The sequence below is a fragment of the Neoarius graeffei genome, chromosome 14 (genome assembly GCF_027579695.1).
Source record: "Neoarius graeffei isolate fNeoGra1 chromosome 14, fNeoGra1.pri, whole genome shotgun sequence".
Taxonomy (NCBI): domain Eukaryota; kingdom Metazoa; phylum Chordata; class Actinopteri; order Siluriformes; family Ariidae; genus Neoarius; species Neoarius graeffei.
Window position 1 is genome coordinate 1,329,364 of NC_083582.1, and position 27,484 is coordinate 1,356,847.

The 27,484-nt window shown below is 42.8% G+C and overlaps 2 protein-coding genes across 2 annotated transcripts in view; one reads left to right on the forward strand and one right to left on the reverse strand.

The window, feature by feature from the left end:
• Positions 1–27,484, forward strand: part of rpl38 (ribosomal protein L38) — a 364,540-nt gene that overhangs the window by 289,870 nt on the left and 47,186 nt on the right. The window lies entirely within an intron of this gene.
• Positions 4,380–27,092, reverse strand: LOC132897863 (tripartite motif-containing protein 16-like). The gene is made up of 6 exons (XM_060939109.1): positions 26,444–27,092; positions 9,272–9,367; positions 8,872–9,105; positions 8,568–8,739; positions 8,310–8,369; positions 4,380–8,179 (listed from the first exon to the last, which is right to left on the reverse strand). Exons 1-6 carry the CDS (start codon positions 27,035–27,037, stop codon positions 7,623–7,625), a joined length of 1,713 nt encoding a protein of 570 aa, XP_060795092.1. The 5' UTR covers positions 27,038–27,092; the 3' UTR covers positions 4,380–7,622.

The window sequence follows — 27,484 nt, forward strand, 5'->3', positions numbered from 1 at the left end:
CCAACATTGAGAAGCGGCTTTCATTCATTTAAATTAAAGTGGTGTTTCTCACCGCTGTTTATCAGTTCTGTGGCGCACAGTGCCTATCCTTTGTTAATATTATCAACCGCTTGTTTTGTGTAGCCTTGTCTCCGGCCTGCTCACGGGCCGGCTGTCTTGTGTGTTATATTCGTATTGTTTGTTACTCCGTTAAGCTGAGCGCTCTCGCTCGGTGGAGTTAGCTGACTAGCCCTCCGAGGCGTGTCCTCGCTGCTGGAGGCCGGTTTGTTGTCGCTCAGGTAAGCGGTCTTCATTCATTTAAATTAAAGCGGTGTTTCTCGCCGCTGTTTATCAGTTCTGTAGCGCACGGCGCCATCCTTGTTAATATTCCCGACCACGGGTGTGTTCGCCCGGTCGTTTATTTTTTATTTCCGCCTGATAGTTTATTTTGGGCTACTTACTTGGAGCGTTCTCGCCCTATTTAAGTTCCCTTCTGCCAGCCAGGTGTCATGGACCCCAGACGCTGGAGGGGACGAGCGCGGCATCACGGGAGCTGTGTGACGCGGCTCCAGGCCTTTGCCTACTGGTCGCGGGAACTGGGCCGGCTGATGTCGTATCTCACCCTCGGCCGCCAGCAGATATGGCGGGCACAGTCCCCTCTGGCCGAGCCCGACCGGCGTGTGCTGCACTCTCTCCCTGTTGTCCCCGGGGAGCTGTTTGGCGAAGCCACTCAGCAAGCCCTGGATCGGAGTGCCCAGGTCATCTAGGCGTAACAGCAGTTCGCTGGCCCCCGCCAGGCCCACCACCATGGCAATGCTGCCCAGTCCTTCAGGGGGCCCACACCGACTCTGTCTCGGCCACGCACCCGCCAGGAGACCAGACGGGTTGATGACTTTCGCCACCCCACCACCTCCCGGACCCGTGGTGCCGCCCCCTACACCCAGTCCACTCCTCGTCGCCCCCATGGTGACCGACGGGGGCGCTCTGGACGGCGCTGACATCAGCGCGCCGGCGGTCGGCCGCTTTTCCAGCGAACAGCTCCAAAGCTGGAGAGCGTTGACCCCTGGGTGCTGGTGACCCTCACCGAGGGTTACCGCATCCAGTTCTGCCGCCGTCCACCACATTCCATGGGGTCAAACACACCACCGTGAGCCATCCGGGGAAGTCCCTCGTCCCCCGGCAGGAAATCGCCACCCTCCTGGAGAAAGGAGCAGTCTCTCCCGTCGACAGGCAGAGACAGCAAGGTGGGTTCTACTCCAGGTATTTTCTGGTTCCGAAGGACGGCGGTATCCGCCCAATCCTCGACCTGAGGTCCCTCAATTCCCACTTGAGGACCATGAGATTCCGCATGCTGCGTACAGTGGATGTCTTACACCACATCCAGGCGGGCGACTGGTTTGTCACCTTCGACCTGAAAGACGCCTACTTCCATGCTCCCATTGTGCCACACCACAGGCAGTTCCTGCGGTTTGCCTTCGAGGGCCAGGCTTTCGAGTTCAATGTTCTGCCCTTTGGGATATCGCTGGCACCCCGTGTGTTCACCGGATGTGCGGCAGCGGCATCGGCACTACTTCAGGCAAGGGGTTTGCGTGTCCTGCCCTACCTGGACGACTGGCTTGTCTGTTCACGGTCAGCAGCTCAGGCCCGCACCAACATCGCGACTGTGCTCTCGCATGTCGTAGAGCTGGGGCTTAGGGTGAATTACAAGAAGAGCTCACTGGTGCCCAGCCGGGAGACGACTTTCTTGGGCATGCACCTGGATTCGAGGTCGTTGATGGTAACTCCCTCCCAGACCAGGATCCACAACATCCGCCTACTGCTTGGCCGCTTCGGACGGGGTAAGTCACTCGCCCTGAAGACCTTTCAGCGCCTGCTGGGCATGCTTACGGCAGCCTCCTCTCTGGTCCCGCTGGGACTTCTGGACTTATGCCGCTTCAGAGGTGGTTCAACGGTCTCCACCTCCACCCGGTGCTGCACGGGCGCAGCACGTCAACGTGCTGGAGCTACGGGCTGTGTTCCTCGGCCTACAGCACTTCCTCCTAGGCCTGACCGGCAGACACGTTCTGGTGCGGACGGACAACGCTACGGTAGTGTACTACATCAACCACCAGGGAGGCACAAAGTCCCTCCAGTGCTTGGAAGTGGCTGGCCAACTTCTGCGGTGGGCCCATCGACATCTCTTGAGCCTGTGTGCCATGTACTTGCCAGGCACTGCCAACAGGGCAGCAGATCTGCTGTCCCGCCAGGACCCCGATCCCGGGGAATAGAGACTCAACCCAGCGGTGGTTCTCGCCATCTGGGAACGTTTTGGCAGGGCAGAGGTGGACCTCTTTGCCTGCCAGGAGTCGACACACTGCCCTCTGTGGTTCAGCCTCCACGGCCCCAGTCCCCTGGGCCAGGATGCGCTGGCGCATGCTTGGCCGAGGCAACTGCTGTATGCCTCCCCCCCTCTGCTGCTGATCGTGCCAACCCTACACAGGGTTGTGATGGACCACCACGGGCTGCTGCTTGTCGCCCCCCCGGTGGCCGGGCAGAGTGTGGTTCCCAAGTTGCTGCAACTTCTGAACGGCGACCCCTGGTGCCTGCCAGTGAGGACTGACCTGCTATCACAGCTGGGAGGGCAGATCTGGCACCCGGATCCAGCCCGTCTGCAGCTCTGGGTATGGCCGCTGAAGGGCCGGACCCCCTGCGAGGTCCTTGTGAGCCGGCAGTGGTCAATACCATTGCAAGCTCTCGGGCACCCCCCACCAATGCCCTCTATGCCAACAGATGGAGGCTTTTCTCCAACTGGTGCTTAACTCGGGGGGAGGAGCCTACATGCTGCCCCCTGCCGACCATTTGACTGTTCCGCCAGTCTCTGCTTTGATAAGGGTCTTACCCCTGCCACCATCAAGGTCTATGCAGCTGCCATCTCTGCTCAGCATGCCAGAGTTGGGGGAAGGACCGTGGGGTCCCACGCCTTGGTGGCACGTTTCTTGAAGGGTGCTCTCCGGTTGAGACCCCCCCGACGGAGCCGGGTACCCACATGGGACCTTCATTGGTGCTGCAGGCTCTCTGCGACGCACCGTTCTGAGCCCCTGCTCACGGCAGACATTTCATGGCTCTTCCTGAAGACTGCTTTTCTTCTGGCCATTACATCGACGAGGCGCGTCGGGGAACTACACGCGCTGTCAGTCAGTGGGGAGTGCCTGCAGTGGCACTCCAGCGACAGTGGGGTCACCCTGTGGCCTAACCCCTCTTTTCTCCCAAAGACCCTCTCTGCTACCTTCGTCAACCAGCCCCTTAGCCTTGCGGCGTTCGAGGCGGGCCATGGTGAGAGGTCGGAACTTTTGTGCCCAGTTCGCGCCCTCAGGGTGTACGTGTCGCGTACAGAGGGCTTCCGTAGGAGTGACGCCCTGTTTCTGTGCCACACAGGACCGTCGAGGGGTCTGGCGCTCTCTAAGCAGAGGCTATCCAAGTGGATAGTCGAGGCCATATTACATGCCTACAGGCACAGTGGCTTCCCGATTCCTCCGGCTGCCAGGGCGCACTCTGCACGGGGCGTGGTAGCCTCATGGGCATCACTGAAGGGCGTGCCCCTTTCAGACATATGCAGCGCAGCCTCCTGGGCTTCCAGCTGCACCTTCACCAGGTTTTACCGTCTTAATGTCGTCCCACATAATCCTGTGGCGACGGCTGTCATTCCAGGCCCGTCGCAGCAGCACTGGGTACAGGTAGGCACTCCTCATGACCTGGTTGGTATTAGTCATCCATGTGCTGAAAGCACCGCCTCTGGCGGTCAGTAGAAACGAAATAGAACGAGGGTTATGTATATAACCGCGGTTCTATGAGTTTCGGATGACCGCCAGAGCTTGGCAGTCACTCGGAGTGTACACGAGAAGATTTGCCAAGAGGTCACTTCCTGGGGTTACCGGTCTTTTATGCCGGGGTCACGGGGTGACGTCACCCAGGTCACACGTGACTTTGTTGTTACTATTACTCGACCTGCACGTTCGTGTGATGGATATCCATGTGCTGAAAGCACCGCCTCTGGCGGTCATCCGAAACTCATAGAACCGCGGTTATATACATAACCCTCGTTATGAAACAAAGAACCTTCTCACAAATTGAGCATTGTGTTTTCAATTGTTTTGCTGTAGTGTGTAATGATGTGTATAGTGTTTACATTTCTGAAAGCTTCGAGCTGCTCTTTTGGTGTGAAAGTTCTAGTTTTGAAGTGAGAAGGTGTGGTTGTGTTTATGTAGCTTTAGAAAAGGGTGTTGTGTTTAGACATTGGGGAACATAGAGGAAACGTTTGTGAAATGTGTTTTAGCATGTGAGAAACTGTAATTGAAAATATTTTTACAAATGTTTGAGAATAAAATTAGAAGCGGTTTACAAATAAATTATATAATTGACCATTTACCTGTATTTGTAACATTTAATTATTAATTACAGAGAAAGAAAGCAGAAAATTGCCACAGATACATAAGGGTAAGGACTGATGAGGCAATTAATGCCTTCAGAAATGATCTCTTAAAACAAGAGTGGAATGGGGTGGATACAGAGGAGGCGAATACTGCATATGAGTCATTCTTAAATTGTTATTTAGCTCTCTGTGATAAACATTGTCCAACAATTTTACACATGCATAAACATTGTTATAATAAAAAGCCCTGGATAACAAAAGGGTTGCAAAATGCATGTCAAAAGAAAAACAAACTTTATAGAGACTTCATAAAATCTAGAACAGAGACTGCTGCAAGACAAGAAGTACAAAAATAAGTTAACCAACATACTGAGACAAGCGAAAAAGGAATATTATAATAAAATTTTACTAGTAAATAACAACATTAAGGGTACATGGAATGTACTGAACAATGTAATGAGGAACAAATTGGGATCAACAGATCGACCCAACCATTTTATAAAGGACAATAAGGTGATTAAAAACATGAATGAAGTGGTTAATGAATTTAATTCTTTTTTTTGTGAATGTTGGACCTAGTTTGGCAAATGAAATTACAAAAAAACGTGGACAAACAAAAAGTGTCTGGAAAGGGGAAAATAAAGTGATGCAGTCAATGTTTCTCGGTGAAGTGAATGAAAATCAAATCATTTCTGTGGCAGCTAAATCAAAAAGTAAGACATCTACTGATCGTGATGGAATTGATATAAAAATAGTAAAAATGACCATTGACTGTATAGTTAAACCACTCTGTTATGTTTACAATCTTTCATTTAAAACTGGTGTTTTTCTGGATAGGATGAAAACGGCAAAGGTCATACCACTTTTCAAAGCAGGAGACAAACACAACTTTAACAATTACAGACCAGTATCATTGCTTTCACAGTTTTCAAAAGTGCTAGAAAAATTGTTTGTTCAAAAATTAGATAGTTTTAACGAAAATAATGACTTATTGAGTGAGAGTCAATATGGTTTTAGGACAAAACGGTCTACAGCGCTAGCAATAATGAATATAATAGAAGAAATCACAACAGCTATTGACAAAAAGAAATATACAATAGGGTTATTCATTGATTTAAAGAAAGCATTCGATACAATAGATCATTCTATTTTAATTTCAAAGTTGAATGCATATGGTGTGAGAGGAGTTGTCCTTAACTGGTTAACCAGCTATTTACAGAACAGACAACAATACGTGCATTTTGCTGGTAATACTTCAGAATGTTTGACAGTTGAATGTGGAGTTCCACAAGGTTCTGTTTTGGGGCCCAAACTCTTTATTTTATATATAAATGACATATGTGAAGTCTCAAATTTATTCAAGTTTGTCTTGTTTGCAGATGACACAAATTTCTTTTGTTCTGGAGATAACTTAAAATCATTCTCTGAAAGTATTGAAAATTAAATGGTTCGACTTAACTTATTTTCATCAAACCAAGACTTATCATTAAATGTGAAAAAAATTATGGTTTTTGCAAATCAAAGAAAGGATGAAGTTTCATTATCTATTAATGGAGTTAACACTGAGAAAGTATCTGAGTTTAGGTTTCTAGGAGTTATAATGGATGAAAAATTGACATGGACATCTCATATATCATATGTTAAACAAAAGGTGTCAAAGAATATTTTTATTTTAAACAAAATCAAGTATGTTTTGGATTGTAAAACGATGAGAATGCTGTACTGTTCACTTGTATTGCCTTGTTTCAGTTATTGTGTAGAAGTGTGGGGTAACACATACATAAGCAATATAATGCCATTGGTTTTAATGCAGAAAAGAGCAATTCGAATAATTCACAAAGTTGAGTTTAGAGAACTTACCGATATATTATTTATTAAGTCAGGATTATTGAAACTTAAAAAGTTAATCAAACTGCAGACATTATTAGTAATGTTTAAAGCCAAGAACTGAATATTGCCAGAGAACATGCAGAAGTTGTTTGTGTTTACCTCAGAAGATGAAAATCACAGAAGGAGATTTGATTTTAAGCATCAGGTTGCTCGCACCACTTTAAAACAAATGTGTATTTCTGTTGTTGGCGTAAAACTTTGGAATTCTCAACAGAATGATTTAAAGTGTTGCACAGATATTTTTCAGTTTTAAAAAATGTCTAAAGAGAGACAAATGAGAAAATATGCACATGAAATTTAACTGGATGTTCATTTTATTTGTTATGAGCTTGTAAAATTTGATTTTTATGGGTTATTTTTTATGTTGTTGGCATCGAATGTAGATGATCATTTTTATTGTTTTGAGTTTATAAATTTTTGCTTTTATTGGTTATTTTTTTTTCCTTTAAGTTGTTGGCATATGCAGCTGATGGTGTAGGTAAATGATATGCGGTGTAATTTACAGACCATCTAAGATTCTTTGTTTTACAAAGGGGCAGACAAAAATAAGAATGATATTCTTCTTGCTGCTCCTTTCCAATCATGAAAAGAGTCACGTTGATCTACCGTATGTATCTTGAATTATGTTCAAATTCAGTACTGTATATTGTGCATTTTCATGAAAGGAATTAATAAAAAAAATGAAAAGGATTTTTTAAAAAATAAGTTTTTCTAACAATCATGTTCAGGATCTAAATCACATTGTAAAATTTGAATAAAAATCCCAAACTCACAGATAAACCTGGATTTAAAAGGTTCTATCTGTGGGCCAATCATCATCCAGGCTGAATATGGGATGAACACGACATCGGCAGCCTGAACCGATCATGTACTGGATGTTCTAATGGAGTTTAAATATTGTTCAATGTTTTACAATCAAATCTCAGGGTTTAGAGACAACTTCAGATTTGAAAAAGTGAATGTGGATTTTACATCTTAGAACACAAGCAGAAAAATCAAATTCATTCCAAAGGTGATGTTTTATTTTTATATAGTGTGACCTGAACAGGTTTAAAATGTTGTTCTGTTCTGGCTTTATTACTGTTTATTAGTTATTTAATGAGACGCTGCTTAATTTGAAACAAACAGAACTTTATAATGCGAAGGTCATGAGATCATTTTTAAATTTGATGAGTTTCTTGTCTGACAGTGAATTTTTAACATTTCCTTTTTAATTATTTTAAATTATTCATCTGTTTGAATTTAAATATTAAAATGAGTGTTTCTGTGCAGCTGGATTGTGTTCTAGTGAAACAGACGACTGAGCAACAACGTGCAGGGATTTTACAGAAAACACGACACACTTTTATTCTGGATCACACAATCTCACTGTAGAACCACAAAACCAGAACCCAAACCCAGCGTATAGAGGCTGAGTGAATGTGGTGTGGACTCTGTGGAGGAGCTTCATCGTGTCAGAGACGCTGTAGAAGGACAGAGTTCCTGCACTGTGATCCACATACACTCCGATTCTGGAGGGAGATGGAACTCTGAGATCAGTCTCAATGTTGTTGTGATAGAAAGAGAGAGAAGAAGAAGAAGAAGAAGAAGAAGAAGAAGCAGAAGACCACAGTCTCCAGGACTGACTGTTGCGTCCAAACACACACTCATTACCCCGTCCTTTCCTGCTGATGTCTTTATATGAGACTGATATGGACACACCACCATCACCGCTCCACTCCACCTCCCAGTAACAGCGTCCACACACACTCTCCTTACACAACACCTGCTCCCAGTAATCAAATCTCTCTGGATGATCAGAGTAACGCTGCTCGCTCTCACTCCATCTCACTGCTCTGTTCTTCTCAGACAGAATGAGGAGATGATGTACCGTGTTGGGATCCAGAGTCAGATAACAGAAACCTAAAATAAAAGAGAAAAACAAACTGAACAATGTGAACATGGGTTTAATTCACACAATATATTTATGTGAACTGTGTGTGTGTGTGTGTGTGTGTGTGTGTGTGTGTGTGTGTGTGTGTGTTAGATGTACATTTCAGAAAGTCTTCTCTGCTCTGTGGTTCTGGTTCTGAAATGATCTGAACTGCTGCAGCTGTGGAGAGAAAAATGGAAACATGAGTTTGTGTAAAAGATGGAAAGAGTTTAAAGTGATCCAGTCAGTTTATTCATTTTAAATCAGTGTTTTAGTTCAAAGTGTCGGGTGAATAAAGTGTCTGCAGAAAAGAAAGCAGGAGCATCGCTAAGAAATCCCACATCACTGTGTTTCTCCAGCAGGAACAGCTCCTCTTACCATGTGGAGGGATTTTGTTGAATTCCTCCTCACAGAATTCCTCGAGTCTCTTTTTCAGATCTGAGAGAGAATTCCTCACTCCATCAAATGAGAGATGTTGATGGACAGTGACGCCGGATGTGTGAAACTCTGGTCTCTGAAATTGAGGAGAGCGATGTCCAGAAGCTAAAACCTACAGAAAGTGAATGAAATGTAAAACCCACTTGTGATGTCAGACAGGGACATTTATTGTTCCCTTAATGAGAGGTGTTTTAGAGAGTGTGTGAGGAACAGCTGGCTCTGTAGATCAGACAGTGAGTGTTACCTGGAGGAAATGGATGTGATCGTGTGTGTGTGAAAGCTGCTCCAGCTCAGTGACTCTCCTCTGAAGATCAGCAATCTCCTGCTCCAGTTGCTCCAGGAGTCGTTCAGCTCGACTCAGTTCAGCCTTCTCCTGATCTCTGATCAGCTCCGTCACCTCCCAGCGCTTTTTCTCCATGGAGCTGATCAGCTCAGTAAAGATCCTCTCACTGTCCTCCACTGCTGTCTGTGCACTGAGCTGTTCGCGCACACACACACACACACACACACACACACACACACACACACACACACACACACACACACACTCATCTATCATTCCCTCTCTTACTGGGACTGTAAATGACTCGTTGTCCATGTTGTGTGTGTTTCTCGGAGCAGCTCTGTCTCTGCTCACTGCTCACCTTTATAGTGTTCACAGCCTGTTTCAGCTCCTGCACCTTCTTCTGCTTCTCCTGGAGTCTCTGCTGGGATTTCATCTGCTCCTCCTTTAACTCACTCTGAGGACAAATAAAATACATTCAGCTTTCTATACAGTACGAGCGAACTGGTTCCATATTAATGTCAGTTCAAAGTACATTCATGTTTCACTCTGAAGGTTATGTACTCTGTGTGTGTGTGTGTGTGTGTGTGTGTGTGTGTGTGTGTGTGTGTGTGTGAGAGAGAGAGAGAGAGAGAGAGAGAGAGAGAGAGAAACGTTCACTAACTGATCTGGGCTGGGTTTCCCGAAAGCCTCTTAAGGCCGAGAGTTTTAAATGACCTCTTAAGATCCATCATCAAGCTAACGTGGTTTTCCTGAACAACATCGTAGCCCAAGTCGTCCTTTAGTTTGCTCGGAATTTACGAGAGACCCGGAGCACTCGTTCCAAACAAAGAGCGACTCGCTCGCTGCCGAATCCACAGAATGCGCATGCGGCTCTGAGGGACTCTCACAGTCAGCGGGGGAAACTGGGGTTCAATCTGCTGCTGGTGTTCAATTAGTTTTCTTCTACATTGCAAATACATCGAGTTAATTATCAGAGGTGGACAGTAACAAATTGAATTGAATTGAATTTGAATTTTGAATTGAATTGAATTATATTGAATTGAATTATTTATTTATTTCGAACATTTTGAACATGTATAAAAATGTATGTAACTATTTGTACATACAAAAGAAAGAAAACGAGAAAGTGACAAAAGAATAAATAAAATAACATAAAGAGCTCAGACGTTACAAAACACCGCACATTGTTCGAAAAAGGAGTGGGAAGAAGTACAATACTTTTTTAATTTCCTACCCCTTTTTAACTACCCCGAAATCCAAACTACATTAATACACCTATAAAAATATATACCATATATACACTTCATGATTATCCATATAAATTTATAATTACAAAAATAAATATATACTACATACCATATATACACTTCATAAATATCTATATAAATATATAATTACAAAAATAAATATCTACTACATACCTATCCCTGTAAATATGAAGATATCTATCCCCATAAATAAATATATACCATAAACTAAGTTAGTTCTAATATAACAATCAACCCTATTCTATTTATCCCTCATCATCCTCCATTAACATACTTCCTCTGTAATATACTTGTTTAAAATATTTTTTTGTACCTTTTTTTAAACAGATTTATATTTGCACTTTGTTTTATTTCTGTCTCCAGTCTGTTCCATAAAGTCACCCCACAGCTCGATACGCACATGCTTTTCATATTTGTTCGAACCTTTGGTTTTTTTAAATTTAGGTCTCCCCTTAGATTCTATCCCCCCTCTCTCTCACTGAACATTCCTTGTATATTTTTTGGCAATAGATTATTTCTCGCTTTGTACATTATTTGTGCTGTTCTGAATTTGACCAGATCCATAAATTTCAACATGTGTGATTTTATGAATAGTGAGTTTGTGTGATCTCTGTATCCTGTTTTGTTTATTGTCCTTATTGCTCTTTTCTGTATTGTACATATCGGCTGCAGAGTGGTTTTGTAGGTGTTTCCCCAGACTTCGACACAATAAGTCAGATATGGCAAAAATAATGAGTAATATAGAGTACGCAAAGATTTGCAATCAAGAATATGTTTTGTTTTCCACAGAATTGCCGAGCACTTTGCCAGTTTTGCTTGTACGTATCCTACATGAGGTTTCCAGCAGACTTTAGGATCCAAAATCACACCAAGAAATTTAATTTCCTGTACCATTTCTATCTTAGTATTGTCTATTATCAATTCTACATTACAATCTATTTTGTGTCTCCCAAACAACATGATCTTTGTTTTGCTTAGATTTAATGATAATTTATTTTTGTCAAACCATAGTTTTAGTTTATTTATTTCAGTTGTGATTGTCTCTAAAGTCTGCTGCAAATTCTCACCGGAACAAAAAATATTGGTGTCATCTGCAAACAAAACAAATTTCAGTACTTGCGAAATTGTACATATGTCATTGATATATATTATGAATAATTTCAGACCTAATATTGACCCCTGTGGTACCCCGCATGTAATGTTAATGAAATCAGATTTATGGTCACCTATCTGCACAAACTGTTGCCTGTTTCTTAGATAGCTCGACAGCCAGCTCCACCCAACTCCCCTAACACCACACTTTTCTAGTTTACTTAATAATATACTGTGATCAATGGTATCGAATGCTTTTTTTAGGTCCACAAATACTCCAATTGCTATTTTTTTATTGTCTGTACAGTTTGTGATTTCCTCTATTAGTTCCATTAGTGCCATCGATGTTGATCTGTCCGTTCTGAATCCATATTGACTGTCTGTAAGGAGGTTGTGTTTTTCAATGAATTTGTCCAGTCTATCTGAAAAAAGTTTTTCGAGTATTTTGGAGAATTGGGGGAGTAAAGAAACAGGCCTGTAGTTTGTGAAATGGTGGCTATCTCCGGTTTTAAACAATGGTATCACTTTTGCAATTTTCATTTTGTCTGGAAATGTACAGTGGTGCTTGAAAGTTTGTGAACCCTTTAGAATTTTCTATATTTCTGCATAAATATGACCGAAAACATCATCAGATTTTCACACAAGTCCTAAAAGTAGATAAAGAGAACCCAGTTAAACAAATGAGACAAAAATATTATACTTGGTCATTTATTTATTGAGGAAAATGATCCAATATTACATATCTGTGAGTGGCAAAAGTATGTGAACCTCTAGGATTAGCAGTTATTTGAAGGTGAAATTAGAGTCAGGTGTTTTCAATCAATGGGATGACAATCCGGTGTGAGTGGGCACCCTGTTTTATTTAAAGAACAGGGATCTATCAAAGTCTGATCTTCATAATGCATGTTTGTGGAAGTGTATCATGGCACGAACAAAGGAGATTTCTGAGGACCTCAGAAAAAGCGTTGTTGATGCTCATCAGGCTGGAAAAGGTTACAAAACCATCTCTAAAGAGTTTGGACTCCACCAATCCACAGTCAGACAGATTGTGTACAAATGGAGGAAATCCAAGACCATTGTTACCCTCCCCAGGAGTGGTCGACCAAAAAAGATAACTCTAAGAGCAAGGCATGTAATAGTTGGTGAGGTCACAAAGGACCCCAGGGTAACTTCTAAGCAACTGAAGGCCTCTCTCACATTGGCTAATGTTAATGTTCATGAGTCCACCATCAGGAGAACACTGAACAACAATGGTGCGCATGGCAGGGTTGCAAGGAGAAAGTCACTGCTCTCCAAAAAGAACATTGCTGCTCATCTGCAGTTTGCTAAAGATCACGTGGACAAGCCAGAAGGCTATTGGAAAAATGTTTTGTGGATGGATGAGACCAAAATAGAACTTTTTGGTTTAAATGCGAAGCGTTATGTTTGGAGAAAGAAAAACACTGCATTCCAGCATAAGAACTTTATCCCATCTGTGAAACATGGTGGTGGTAGTATCATGGTTTGGACCTGTTTTGCTGCATCTGGGCCAGGACGGCTTGCCATCATTGATGGAACAATGAATTCTGAACCAGTGAATTCAAAAGGAAAATGTTAGAACATCTGTCCATGAACTGAATCTCAAGAGAAGGTGGGTCATGCAGCAAGACAACGACCCTAAGCACACAAGTCGTTCTACCAAACAATGTTTAAAGAAGAATAAAGTTAATGTTTTGGAATGGCCAAGTCAAAGTCCTGACCTTAATCCAATGGAAATGTTGTGGAAGGACCTGAAGTGAGCAGTTCATGTGAGGAAACCCACCAACATCCCAGAGTTGAAGCTGTTCTGTACGGAGGAACGGGCTAAAATTCCTCCAAGCCGGTGTGCAGGACTGATCAACAGTTACCGCAAACGTTTAGTTGCAGTTATTGCTGCACAAGGGGGTCACACCAGATACTGAAAGCAAAGGGTCACATACTTTTACCACTCACAGATATGTAATATTGGATCATTTTCCTCAGTAAATAAATGACCAAGTATAATATTTTTGTCTCATTTGTTTAACTGGGTTCTCTTTATCTACTTTTAGGACTTGTGCGAAAATCTGATGATGTTTTAGGTCATATTTATGCAGAAATATAGAAAATTCTAAAGGGTTCACAAACTTTCAAGCACCACTGTACCTGATTGAAAAGATAAATTGCAGATGTGGGTGAGTGGTTTCACAATTCCCTCAATAACTGTCTTTACTGTTGACATGTCTATATCATTCCAGTCTGCAGAGGTTTTGTTTTTACATTTTCTTACAATTTGGATAATTTCTTCCTCATCAGTTGCAGTTAGAAAAATTGTACTTGGATTTCTGTCCCCCAAATCTTCTATGTCCCCACATTGTGTTGTCTCGGGTTCCTTTATTTTTGCCGCTAGATCTGGTCCCACATTTACAAAGAATTGGTTAAAACCATTCACCACATCCTCCATATTATTTATGGTCTTATCATTTTCAGTGTAGTACTCCGGGTAATTTGTAGTTTTGGATCCATTTCTCACAATACCATTTAGTACAGTCCATATACCTTTAATATTGTTTTTATTTTTCTCCACTAATTTATTATAATAGTCTTTCTTACATATCCTCATAATATTAGTTAATTTATTTTTATATTTTTCCTCTGCCTCTATAGTTCGATGCTTTAAGAATTGTCTGTATAATATATTTTTCTTTTTGCAGGCATTTTGTAGCCCCTTGGTGACCCACGGACTATTTGTATATTTATGTATATTACTGTATTTCTTTATAGGACAATTTTTATTATATAGTTCATTGAATATTATTAAAAATTCCTCATATGCTTTATCAACATCTTTTTCTTTATAAATTATATTCCAGTCCTGTATTATTAAGTCATTTTTTAGTGCAATCATGGTTTCTTCAGTTTTCACTCTTATATATTTATAATTTTTAGTATCCTTTTTCTTGACTGTAGGGATTTGACAGTAGAAACAAAACTTAAGGTATACAATCAATGCGTCATCCCGCTGATGCTGTATGGAAGCGAAACTTGGACCCTATATCGTCACCAAATCAAGCTTTTGAGGACAATCCAGCAGCGCCACCTGAGATCCATCCTCAACATCAGATGGGACCATTTCGTCACAAACGACGAGGTGCTGGACCGCGCGAAAGCCACAGATATCGAGATCTTGCTCATTGGAAATAGACTGCGCTGGCTTGGTCACGTTGCCCGTATGCCCGACAAGCGGCCTGTGAAATCACTACTGTACGGAGTTCTGAACGAGGGCACCAGGAGAGTCGGGCGCCCCCTTCTTAGATATAAAGACACGCTTAAGGACATTCTCAGGCGCGGGGAGTCCTGCACTCTTGGAGCGACACTGTCAAGGATCGCTCTTCCTGGAGAAGGTTGTCTAAAGACATCTGTAAGAAGCTGGAGGCGGACAGGAGAGAGAGAAACATGGAGCTTAGGAGAAGGAGACATGAGAAGCAAAGGAGCTAGGAACTTTAGAAAACTCTAATTGATGTGTGAATACCCGTGTCGGGTTATGGCGTGTATATTTTTCTTGCTATAATTACAGTAATATACATTAAAAATAGGTAGGTGGTCACTGATGTCTGTTAATAGTAGTCCACTCTCTGTATTATTTTCCAGGATATTAGTAAATATATTATCTATTAAAGTGGTGCTGTGAGAAGTGATCCTGCTTGGTCTGGTAATAGTTGGATACAGTCCCATACTGAACATTGAGTTAATGAACTCTTCTGTCATTTTATGTTTCTTATGATTTAAGAGGTCGATGTTAAAATCACCACAGATGTACATGACCTTCTGTGTTGATTTTATAAACATACTTTCCATCCAATCTATAAAAACTTCTCTGCTTGATCCAGGAGATCTGTATATACAGCTCACCGTTATATTTTTCATTTTTTTACAACATATTTCTACTGTAATACACTCCATCCAATCATCAACAGCTACCGTCATTTTATTATTAATTTTATATTCCAAACTATTATCAACATATATTGCCACTCCCCCTCCTCTTTTGTTCTTTCTGTTGATATAATTTAATTCATACCCGTTCAGCTCAAAATCTACTCCCATCTCATCACTGATCCAAGTTTCTGATATGGCTATTATATTGAATGGAGTATTGAACTGACTGAGATATTCCTTCATTCTATGGAAATTGGCATACAGACTTCTGGTATTGAAATGAATAATTGATATCTTATTTCCGTCTCTGATTGTTGCATTGTATTGATTTTCAGTGTAATGCCAGCAGCTGATATTGATGTTGCTGAAAAGATTATTTTCCGGATCAATATTATTTTCCATATCTTGTATTTTGTGCTCAGTATAAAGGAAAGTGTCCAGTCCTTGTGTCCAGTGTCCTGTCCTTGTGTCATGATTGTAAATTGCTTTGATTGGCTCCCTCAGAATTTGTCCAGTTCCCCAATATCTCGGATGACCAGGATCTTGGCCTCTTCTGGAGATCCCTTCAGCTTGATGAAAATCTTGCAGTTTTGTGTCCAAGTGTTCTGGATTTTCCCCTGTTTCCTTAGGAGTCTCGCCTTTCTTGCAATGTCTGCATTTTTTTTTTGTTAAGTGCTCATTTAAAAAAACGTCTGAGCCTTTCAGTTTCCTCCCTTGCTTTAACAGCTGCATCTTATACTTGCTGTTGGCAAATCTCATTATTACAGCTGGTTTGCCTGTGTTGCTTCTCCGTGGGAGAGGGTGACATGCTTCGATGTTGGTGCTTTTTACCTCAATCCCCTTGGAGTGCAGGAATGCTAACACCTGTTTCTCCACAGAGTTAGCATCCTCCTCGTTCAGTTCCTCTCCGTCTCTTCTCGCCACTGCTCCAGCATATGAGCGGGGTTGAATCTGCAGTCCGGTCACAATGTCGTCATTTATCCGGGTGTACTGCTCCAGCTCCTCCACTCGGTTCTCGAGAATGGCGATCCTCTTTGCCTTCTCTGTGTTCTGCAGCCTCAGAGCTTTGACCTCTTCTACCAGGTCCAGGATGGTCTTCTGCTGCATCCTGACAGAGATTTCTTCACCCAAAAAGTCGAGGGATTTTTTAATATCGTCAATCTCCTCAACCGTAGGAGCTCTCTTCGGGGGCATTGCGTTGGTTGTTGTTACGCGGCCCGTTCCCGCGCTACCTCTCGGCCCGTTCTCGCGCAGCCTCGCTCCCGCGCAACCTCTCGGTTTAATGGTGCTCCGTGGGAAATACGAAATACATTTACTTGAGTTCTGTACTTAAGTACACTTTGAGTATCTGTACTTAAGTATGATTTTTTTTGAGACTTTAACTTCACTACATTCAAGACAAATATCGTACTTTTTACTTCATTACATTTGTATCAAGGTCCTCGTTACTCGTTACTAAGAAGCAGCTTTGAAAGCAGATGTTTTTTTCTTTTCTTTTCTAAAACGTGATTGGTTTTCTCACAGGTGACACTGAGACAGTCTATCAGTAATCACTAGGGTCACGTCACATCCATAGACTGGATAAAATCAAGATCAATGATTTCTCTGCAGCATTATTTAACATGATCAGTTAATGGCAGAATGGAAGGAGGCGGTTCTTCTGGGGAATGCACACACCCACGGTTCTATATGGTACCATGTCCGTGCTGTAGGTCAGTAGGTGGCGCTTCTAAGGGCAACCAAGCACAAATTCAAGCACAAATTGTAGAGCTCCGCGCTTGGTTGTGAAAAATTAATATATTTTTAAAGAGTTAGCTTGTTTAGAATATCTTAAATGTTTGTTTGAACGTGAATGAAGATAGTTGGCTCAAACTGAGAAGGAAGTTGAGTTAGATAAGTGACCATACGATTGGCTTTTGTGTGCTGTACTTTGTTGTGACTGTGGTGGTGTATGTCAACAATGGTGACACTATTTAGATACCCATCCAGTTTCTGACGTGCTTGCCAGCCAACAACCCAGCCCCTTTTACCACAGGAAACAGCATTCCTAAAGGAGGCTGGACTGCTTTGGATGTCCTCCAGACCCAGAGGATGTAAGGGAGGTAGGAATTGTATTCGTAAAATTGAAACTGTGATTGGAAATAGGCCGGCGTCCCTAACCCAAGCCGCTACCATCGTATGCAAATCAGTGTTTGAGAAACAAGACAACTCAACTTTCCAACATATTATGGCAAGGCCCCGTATTCTCTGTTCCGTTCAATGCAAATAAACTGTTGACAAGAAGGCCTGTGCCCCTCATATGTTTTTGTGTAACCCAAGGTCTTTGATCAATAAATTGGATGAGTTCCAAATAACTCTGTCTCAGAAAACTGTGGGTGGTAAAAGAGAGCAACTGGACTTGCTTGAAGATTCTTGAAGACGTTTCACCTCTCATCCGAAAGGCTTCTTCAGTTCTGTCTGACAAATAGGGAGTATCAGGTATTTATCCTCTCATGGATGAAAAGCAATCCTAAGGTGTCGTTGAGTCATCCTGTTGGCATGGGTCACTGGGGGCTGGGTGTGAACGGCCTCGAGAGTCATTGGGGTGATCAATGGATTGCTGGTTCTCTCTGTCCTCCTGTGAGTCACTGAAAACAGCTGGGTTTTGGTGTGCATTCAGTTGTCTGGGAAGTGTGCCAAGGACTGCATTGTAGGTGGCTGATAAATTATGTCTTAGACCCCCACCTCTGTTCAGTGATGGCTGTTCCAGGTTGACAAAAATGGCTTCTTTAACTCCTCGCTCATACCAACGATCCTCTCTGGCTAAAATGCGTACGTTGCAATCCTGAAATGAGTGTCCTTTGTTGTTAAGATGAAGATAGACAGCAGAGTCCTGGCCTGAGGAACTGGCTCTCCTGTGTTGAGCCATGCGCCTGTGAAGCGGTTGTTTTGTTTCCCCAATATACGAGTCTGTGCATTCCTCACTGCACTGAATTGCGTACACTACGTTGTCCTGTTTGTGTCTGGCTATTCTGTCCTTAGGGTGGACCAGTTTCTGCTTCAGGGTGTTACTGGGTCTGAAATGTACCGGAATGTTGAGTTTGTAGAAGATCCTCCTGAGTGTAGCAGTTTGTATGGGTGGAGCACAGAAGGACGGCAGGCCAGAACTGAGTTCACAAAACTCTTTTATTTTCACTTTTCAGTGCAAATTTTACTCTCTCAGCCACACCCGACACTTGACCACACCCCCGCTGCCACACTGAGTTTCTCAGATAGATCAGAAATGTAGGGAATGACAATGTTTTTGCGTTTGTTCCTGTTGTCCTCCTTGTCTGTTATGTTCCTTTTTCTGCTCTTGAGGAAAGACCAGTTGGGATACCCGCAGTTCTGAAGCACTTTCTTGGTGTGATTCTGCTCCTTCTCTTTTCCCCTCTACTGTTGTAGGAATGTTCTGAGCCCTGTGTTGCAAGGTCCTAATGACCCCCAATTTATGTTCCAGTGGGTGGTGAGAGTCGAAGAGTAGGTACTGGTCTGTGTGTGGGGGTTTCCGGTAGACCTCGATGCTAAGTCTTCTGTCTTGTCTAATGTGTACATCACAATCCAAGAAGGCTACTGATGAAACTGATGTTGATATCCACGGCATTGATGTGCTTAGAGAAGGCTTCCACCTCATGGGTTTTGATTTTAACCCAGGTGTCATCCACATATCTGAACCAGTGGCTGGGAGCAACTCCTGAAAAAGTGGTCAAAGCTTTATGCTCCACTTCCTCCATGTAAAGATTGGCCACAATAGGGGACACCGGTGAGCCCATGGCACATCCATGCTTCTGTCTGTAGAAACTTTCATTAAACTGGAAATAAGTGGTAGTCAGGCAGAGGCCAAGCAGGGTGCAAATCTGGTCTGTGGTGAGGTTTGTTCTATCCAGTAAGGTGCTGTCTTGAAGGAGTCATTTTCTAACAGATTCGACTGCTTCTGTGGTGGGAATGCAGGAAGAGAAGTGAGAAGAAAAGAGAAGTGACGTCATAGGAAACCATGGTTTCATCTGAGTCTAGTTTGAGGTCTGCAACTTTAGCAGCAAAATCTTGGGAATTTTTTTACGTGATGTGGCATATTCCCAACAAGAGGAGCCAGTATGGTGGCCAGGTGTTTGGCAATGTTATAGGTGACAGAGTTTATACTGCTGATGATAGGTCTGAGTGGAGCTCCTTCCTTGTGAATCTTGGGGAGTCCGTATATGAGAGGAACGGCTTCCCCAGGGTACAATCTGTAGCACAGAGATTAGTTGATGGCTTGGTCCTTTTCTAGTTGTTGCAGGCAACTAACAACTTTCTTTTTGTAACAACTGGTGGGGTCCTGCCTCAAGGTTTCATAGGTGGTTGTGTCACTGAAGAGACTGGTCATCTTGGAGTGGTAGTCCGCTGTGTTTAGCACCACTGTGCATCTCCCTTTGTCAGCAGAAAGGATGGTGATGTTCTGGTCTCTTTGAAGCAATGTCAGAGCCCTCCTTTCTTGACTGGTGAGGTTGGAGGGGGTGCTTTCACACTGGACAGAGCAGCTGATATCTTCAGTCTAAGTTGTTCTGCCTCTGTGTTGGTCAGATTGTTGTTTCTGATGGCTGACTCTGTGGCTGTGATGAGGTCTACCACTGGTATCCGCTCTGGTGAAACTGCAAAATTAAGTCCCTTAGATAAAACATCTTTCTCTGGTTGGGTGAGTACCCTGTCGGATAAGTTCTTCACCCATTTCTCTTCTATGTCCGGTTGTGTAGCCTGGTCAGATTTATTTCTCCAAGTCAGCACTTCTGTCTTGCTGGAGGAGGTGGTTTTAGACACCAATGTTTGAAAGCTCTTGAAATTTCTCATCTCATCTCATTATCTCTAGCCGCTTTATCCTTCTACAGGGTCGCAGGCAAGCTGGAGCCTATCCCAGCTGACTACGGGCGAAAGGCGGGGTACACCCTGGACAAGTCACCAGGTCATCACAGGGCTGACACATAGACACAGACAACAATTCACACTCACATTCACACCTACGCTCAATTTAGAGTCACCAGTTAACCTAACCTGCATGTCTTTGGACTGTGGGGGAAACCGGAGCACCCGGAGGAAACCCACGCGGACACGGGGAGAACATGCAAACTCCACACAGAAAGGCCCTCGCCGGCCCCGGGGCTCGAACCCAGGACCTTCTTGCTGTGAGGCGACAGCGCTAACCACTACATCACCGTGCCGCCGTTGCTCTTGAAATTTGCTTTTGAAATTTTTCAAGAGCAGACAAAGGAACATAATGGACAAGGAGGACAACAGGAACAAATGCAAGAACATTGTCATTCCCTACATTTCTGGTCTATCTGAGAAACTCAGGAGGATCTTCTACAAACACAACATTCCAGTACATTTCAGACCCAGTAACACCCTGAAGCAGAAACTGGTCCACCCTAAGGACAGAATACCCAGACACAAACAGGATAACGTAGTGTATGCAATTCAGTGCAGTGAGGAATGCATGGACTCGTATATTGGGAAAACAAAACAACCGCTTCACAGGCGCATGGCTCAACACAGGAGAGCCAGTTCCTCAGGCCAGGACTCTGCTGTCTATCTTCATCTTAACAACAAAGGACACTCATTTCAGGATTGCAATGTATGCATTTTAGCCAGAGAGGATCGTTGGTATGAGCGAGGAGTTAAAGAAGCCATTTTTGTCAACCTGGAACAGCCATCACTGAACAGAGGTGGGGGTCTAAGACATAATTTATCAGCCACCTACAATGCAGTCCTTGGCACACTTCCCAGACAACTGAATGCACACCAAAACCCAGCTGTTTTCAGTGACTCACAGGAGGACAGAGAGAACCAGCAATCCATTGATCACCCCAATGACTCTCGAGGCCATTCACACCCAGCCCCCAGTGACCCACACCAACAGGATGACTCAACGACACCTGAGGATTGCTTTTCATCCATGAGAGGATAAATACCTGATACTCCCTATTTGTCAGACAGAACTGAAGAAGCCTTTTGGATGAGAGGTGAAACATTTTCAAGAATCTTCAAGCAAGTCCAGTTGCTCTCTTTTACCACCCACAGTTTACTATGACCTGGATGACTGAGAATCTTCACAAACACACTGTCTCAGAACCAAGTGAACATTGCCGTAGTGGCCAAAACTTGTTTTTTGAAAGTCCATCCTGCATCTGCCATTGCGGTAAGTGATTATAACTTGTTTTCCAAGTACACAGCAGATAAGAGAGGGGGAGGAGTAGCAGTCTACGTATGTTAAACAGGACATACCATCAAAACAGCTGACAGAATACATAGTGCCTGACCTGGAATGTGTGTAGGTTTGGACTAGGCCGCATTGTCTGCCTAGACCATTGTCAGGAATTGTTGTCTGCGGGATTTACTTGCCCCCAACTTATCTCATCAGGAAACTCTTGTTGACCACCTGCTAACTGTCTCTGATGACCTGCGTACTAAGTACCCTGACTGCAGGCTTGTGTTTCTTGGAGATTTTAGTAGAACAGACATTTCAGATATCTGTAAAGGAGGTCTTTTTTCGCAAGTGGTGAAAAGCAATACTGGGGTAATGCCATCTTGGATTTGATTATAACCAATATGAAAGATGTGTACCTCAGTCCTCAGATTTTGCTGCCAGTGGGCCTGAGCGACCACTCTTCTGTTCTTTGGGTTCCAAAGAACAAAGTCACGGATAACAAACCTAAGAAGAAAACTTTTCGACAGCTGAATGAGACAGGTATGTTTGAGTTTGGCAGGTGGATTACATCTCACAACTGGTCAGAGGTATATGACGTTGAAGATGTAGTTGCAAAGGCTAATGCTTTCTATGCCATGCTCGAAAGTTCCATTGAAACCTTTTTCCTGACTAAATCCATCAGAATACATAATACTGACAAACATCAAATGACTGATTAGCCTGAGACAAAAGGCCTTCAACAAACAGGTTCCAACTGTCTGGAAGTTTTATCAGAACCTTACGCAAAGAGCTCTTGCTCAATCTAAGAAGAGCTATTACTCAGATTGAGTTACTGCTCTTAAAACTTCCAACTCTGGCATCAGGAAATTATGAACATGGCAAATATGAAAAAGTGTGATAGTAAGATAACGATCCCTGGACTTGATACAAACGATAATTCCATCATCGCAGACACCATTAACGCCGTATTTGCCGAAGTATTAAAAGCCCTTTCTGCATTGGACCTTACTCAGCTTCCCGCTTTTCTACCAGCTCCTCAAACGTTACCAACTCTGCAGGTTCAGGATACGTATACTGTAAAAGCCTTCTGGCGGTCAAGATAAATAAGGCACCGGGTCCAGATGGCATACCCCCCAAGCTGCTACGGGAGTTTGCCTGTGAACTCAGTTCACCTTTCTGCCATATTCTCAACACCTCTTTTGCAAATTGCATCGTTCCCAGTCAGTGGAAACAAGAAGTTGTGCCTGTTCCTAAATTCCAGTCACCGACATTAGACCAGTTAAGACCAATTTCCCTGACTTCTCAGTTTTCTAAGATTGCTGAATCCTTTGCCTTAAAATGGATTCTAAAGGACATAGGATTCGACAATCGTCAGTTTGGCAGTCTGAAAGGGCGCTCTACAGTTCATACTCTTATTAACCTGGTTGACAGTCTTTACAAGGGAACAGACAAACCATCTACTATGTGTACTGTCGTAGCTACAGATTTTTCCAAAGCCTTTGACAGAGTTCACTACAACACTGTAATTATTAAACTGATAAACATGGGACTCTGACCTGAACTGGTGCTACTGTATGGGTAGCTGATTTTATCTCCATTAGAAGACAGCGTGTACATTACCGCGGGTCCCTTTCCGACTGGGAATATTTGTCTTGTGGTGTGGAGCAAGGAACCTTACTCGGGCCTATCCTATTCCTTGTACTTATTGATGATGCTGCAGGTAATGCCACCAATCCAGTATGGAAATACATGGATGACATGAACCTGCTGGAAACAAGAATCCTGTGCCAACCTTCTACTTTACAATCTGACCTAGACGAATTGGTTCTACACAGTCTGGTTAGTCAAATGACTTTCTCTGGATTTGCCCTTCAAGTTGTCATAGTCTTGTCCCTGGCTAATGTTTACACATAGCTAGTTAACTTGGACACTGTCAGTTAGCATGTAAACATGAAGTTACACTAACATGAATAACATTAACTTACCTAAAGTCCTTTCAGAAATGTTTTAGCATAATCTTGCCAAATAAACAAAATGTAGAAATCTTTTTCAAGTGACGTTAGCTACCCAATATGATTTCGAGTTTGAAAAGAGTTTGCTAGCATGTCAGGTGGAGCTTCACTGACATGATTCCACAGGCAGATTCATATGTGCATGAATACATACACTTCCACACGCACACACGTGAGACCTGTGAGATGGACAGTATTGTACTCGTCAGTCACAACAAATTGCTGGAATTTTTTGTTTTGATGTCAGATGATGGTCTTGCACCTTTTTTTTTTGTCTTGCTTAAAGCAGTGTTGCTGTTGGGCCATTATTAAGCTGGAGGTGTGGATCTGGGTTTTAATCAGGTTGGATTGTCATTTTTATTTTCTGAGGAAGCTGCATTTCCAGCTGTTCCACTGCCTTCCTGATTAACACACACATACGTGTGTGCACACTGCCAGAGCCGGGTCAGAACACTGCCAGAGCCGGGTCAGAACACTGCCAGAGCCGGGTCAGAACACTGCCAGAGCCGGGTCAGAACACTACCATGCTGCTTTGTGGGGGAGGGGAGGAGGGTTACAATAAAAATAAATAAAAAAATGAAAATGAGTTTTTCAGTTTGGTTGTGTTTCATGTTGTAACGTTCTACCAGGCGTTTATTCTACAGGTTCTACAAGTTAGTCAGTAAATCCAGTCGGTTGTTTCAGAGGCGTTAGGGTTTTGTAAGCGTTGTGGCAATAATACAACGATGCACTGACAGAAAATGTATTTTTAATACTTAAGTATTTTTAAAAGCAAATACTGCAGTACTTTAACTAAAGTAAAAATTTGACTGGACAATTTTCACTTGTATCAGAGTAACATTTGACCAGCGGGATCTGCACTCTGACTTAAAACAGATTTTATAAATTTAAAATTTTATAAATTTAAATAAAATTTTAAAAATAATAAAATTTTTAAATTTTATTTTAATAGAGTTTTAAATTCTATTAATTTTTATTTTTAAATTTCTGAGTGGATAATATCTCCATCCTTGACTCTTGTATGCTGCATAAATGGAAAAAATATATTTTTGAGAGTTAAAATCGAGCGCAAGGTTGTCATTGGAGCCGCCCCGCTGAGCCAGCCAGCCCTGAGTGCGTGACGCCAACTTCTCGCAAACTTCTTGCAAAACATGTCCAAATCTTTGGAGTTTGAACATTCTTGGGCCATGAACGCAACGTAAATCCACCTTCTGTCATGTTACTGGTGGGTGCAGCAACACATCTACGTGGCATGGTGATAAATTAACTCAAAATGGAGGATCGGAGTTGCAGTCAGCGCTGTGTTTTAGTATAGCGGAAATGGCAATGAGACTGATAGACTTCCTGCTGTGACGTTACGGACGTGAAGGTCATTCGCTCAGACCACTACGTATATAAATCACTTTAATCATAAAAATTACTATATTAGATTTATTGTTAATGCTTAAAACTATTCCTGTGCCGTTCTTGAGGTCTCAAGGCATTTATAAATGTATATGCTTTAAGGAATGAAGTTGCGTACTTTGTCCACCTCCATCCATCCATTATCTGTAGCTGCTTATCCTGTCCTACAGGGTTGCTAGCAAGCTGGAGCCTATCCCAGCTGACTATGGGTGAGAGGCGGGGTTCACCCTGGACAATTATCCTAACCTGCATGTCTTTGGACTGTGGGGGAAACCGGAGCACCCGGAGGAAACCCACGCGGACACGGGGAGAACATGCAAACTCCGCACAGAAAGGCCCTCGCCGGCCACGGGGCTCGAACCCGGACCTTCTTGCTGTGAGGCGACAGTGATAACCACTACACCACCATGCCGCCCCTTGTCCACCTCTGCTAATTATTAAATTAATATAGTACACAAAACAGGATGAATATATTTCAGTATGTTATGGAATTATGTATGGATATCAGAATGTCACATTTATATCCCTATATTTAATCAAATTTAGCTCCGTTAGGCGAGTGATTAACTAATTTAGTGTTATAAATGAGACACATTTCTGCACCTCTAATGTTGTGTGTGTGAGAGAGAGAGAGAGAGAGAGAGAGAGAGAGAGAGAGAGGTTTTGATGTGTGTGTAGTGGGTACCTGAGGAGGTTGAATTGATCTCCTTATATATAAGGTTGAATATATATATTAAACCTCCTTAGGTAAACACTACACACAGATCAAAACCTCTCTCTCTCTCTGTCTGTCTGTCTCTCTCTCTCTCTCTCTCTCTCTCTCTCTCTCTCTCTCTCTCTATGCACTTATAATGGAGAACATGGCCGACTCTGCACTGTGGAGAACAGCTGAAATAATCCTGACTGCATGATCGGGGGGTAACAGTGAAATGAGCGAGCACGGGGAACACATTTACCTCATTATTGAGTTTATTATTTGCTCATTCTTTCATGTGAACATTTGTTCATTGACTTAAAAACACACTTGGAATAAAGAAAATGCCAAAAACATAAAATAGTTTCATTAATTAATTACCACATTATATATGTAATGCTTCAGGATGATACTATACATTAACTTATTTTAAACACTTTATATTTCATTAGATTTTGGTTAAAAACGAGCACCATGTGACTTTATCGACTGGATTTAGCAACTACTAATGTGTTCAGCGACAGTACGATTGCCTTTAGCAGCTACTAACGCCTATATCACGGACGCCAACTGCAAAGACGCTCTTCATCCTGTTGATCTTTAGACTCCTTCATACGAGTGAGTTCAGGAAAACCACATACAGAGACAATGTTTGTTCCTTAAGAGAGTCTTTCAACTCTCTCTTTAGATCTAAAGGGCAAAGTTATCAGGAAACCCACCCCTAACCAGATTACGCTCATCACTGAAGACAAATTTAACAGTCTGTTCACCAGAACACAGACAATTTTAATCAGCTTTTACAGAATCCTTCTGATTGAGACACACATTGAAATTAAGGTTCAAATCATATCACTGACTAAAGCACCTGTTTCTCGATGGGAAACTATAATTAAGATGATTTAATTCTGGAAAGATTTCTAGTTCTCACCTGTTTCTCAGCTCTTTCTGCTGCGGCTGTGACGGTGTCGTGGCCTTTGTGATGATCCATCGTACACAAATAACAGACGCAGGTTTGATCAGTACGACAGTAGATCTCAATCAGCTTGTTATGTTCAGAGCAGATCTTCTCTTGGAGTTTTGCTGAGGCTTCAATTAATGTGTGTTTTTTCAAAGCAGGAACTTCCAGATGAGGTTTCAGATGAGTTTTACAATAAGAAGCCAAACACATCAGACAGGACTTGATGGCTTTGTGTTTTCTCCCGGTGCAGAAATCACACTCCACATCTCCAGATCCACCGTAACAGTGAGCAGGAGAAGCAGCTTGGACTTCAGTCTTCTTCTTCAGTTTCTCCACCACTTCTGCCAGCATGTTGTTTCTGCGTAGAACAGGCCTTGTAGTGAAAGTGTCTCTGCACTGAGGACATCTGTAGACGCCCTTCTGATCCTCCTGATCCCAGCAGCCATTAATACACACCTTACAGAAACTGTGACCACAGGGCATCGTCACCGGACCCTTCAGGAGATCCAGACACACTGGACACATGAACTCATCCTGAGCTACTGAAATACTGGCCTCAGCCATTTTCCTGAAATCACAGCGAGAGAGAAAAAGAGAACAGTTTGTTTTCTCTGAAATGACGAGTTACTTCCTGTTTCTGTGTGTGAAAGCGCAATAGAGGAAGAGGGGGAGCACAAACACAGAAGTCATGAACACTCCTCTACTAACCATTTCACCTCCCTTCAGTGCAGAAGTATAACCCGTGTAGCTGCACTGATTAGGATTCATTTGATGAGATTTTATGAAAGTTGATTCAGTGGACTCGACTCAAGTTAAATAAGTAAATACAGTGGGGGGAAAATCATTCAGAAAAATCTGGAAGTCCAACTCTCTTCATCTAAAGGGTTTGAACACAAACACAATCCACCTCTTTTGTTTTCTCCACCTCAACACACACTTCTGACCTTCACTAATTCACACATTCCCTCCTCTTTCTTGTCAAATTCAGGAAGAAACTTTCTGTCCAGGAGA

What these genes read in the sequence shown, in the direction of transcription:
- LOC132897863 (XM_060939109.1), bottom strand. Translation starts at nt 27,037, where the DNA reads ATGGCTGAGGCCAGTATTTCAGTAGCTCAGGATGAGTTCATGTGTCCA. An exon ending in CAGAAAGAGCTGAGAAACAG is followed by an intron (nt 9,368 to 26,443) that starts GTGAGAACTAGA and finishes ATTTGTCCTCAG; the next exon opens with AGTGAGTTAAAGGAGGAGCA. An exon ending in CAACAAAATCCCTCCACATG is followed by an intron (nt 8,370 to 8,567) that starts GTAAGAGGAGCT and finishes TTCTCTCCACAG; the next exon opens with CTGCAGCAGTTCAGATCATT.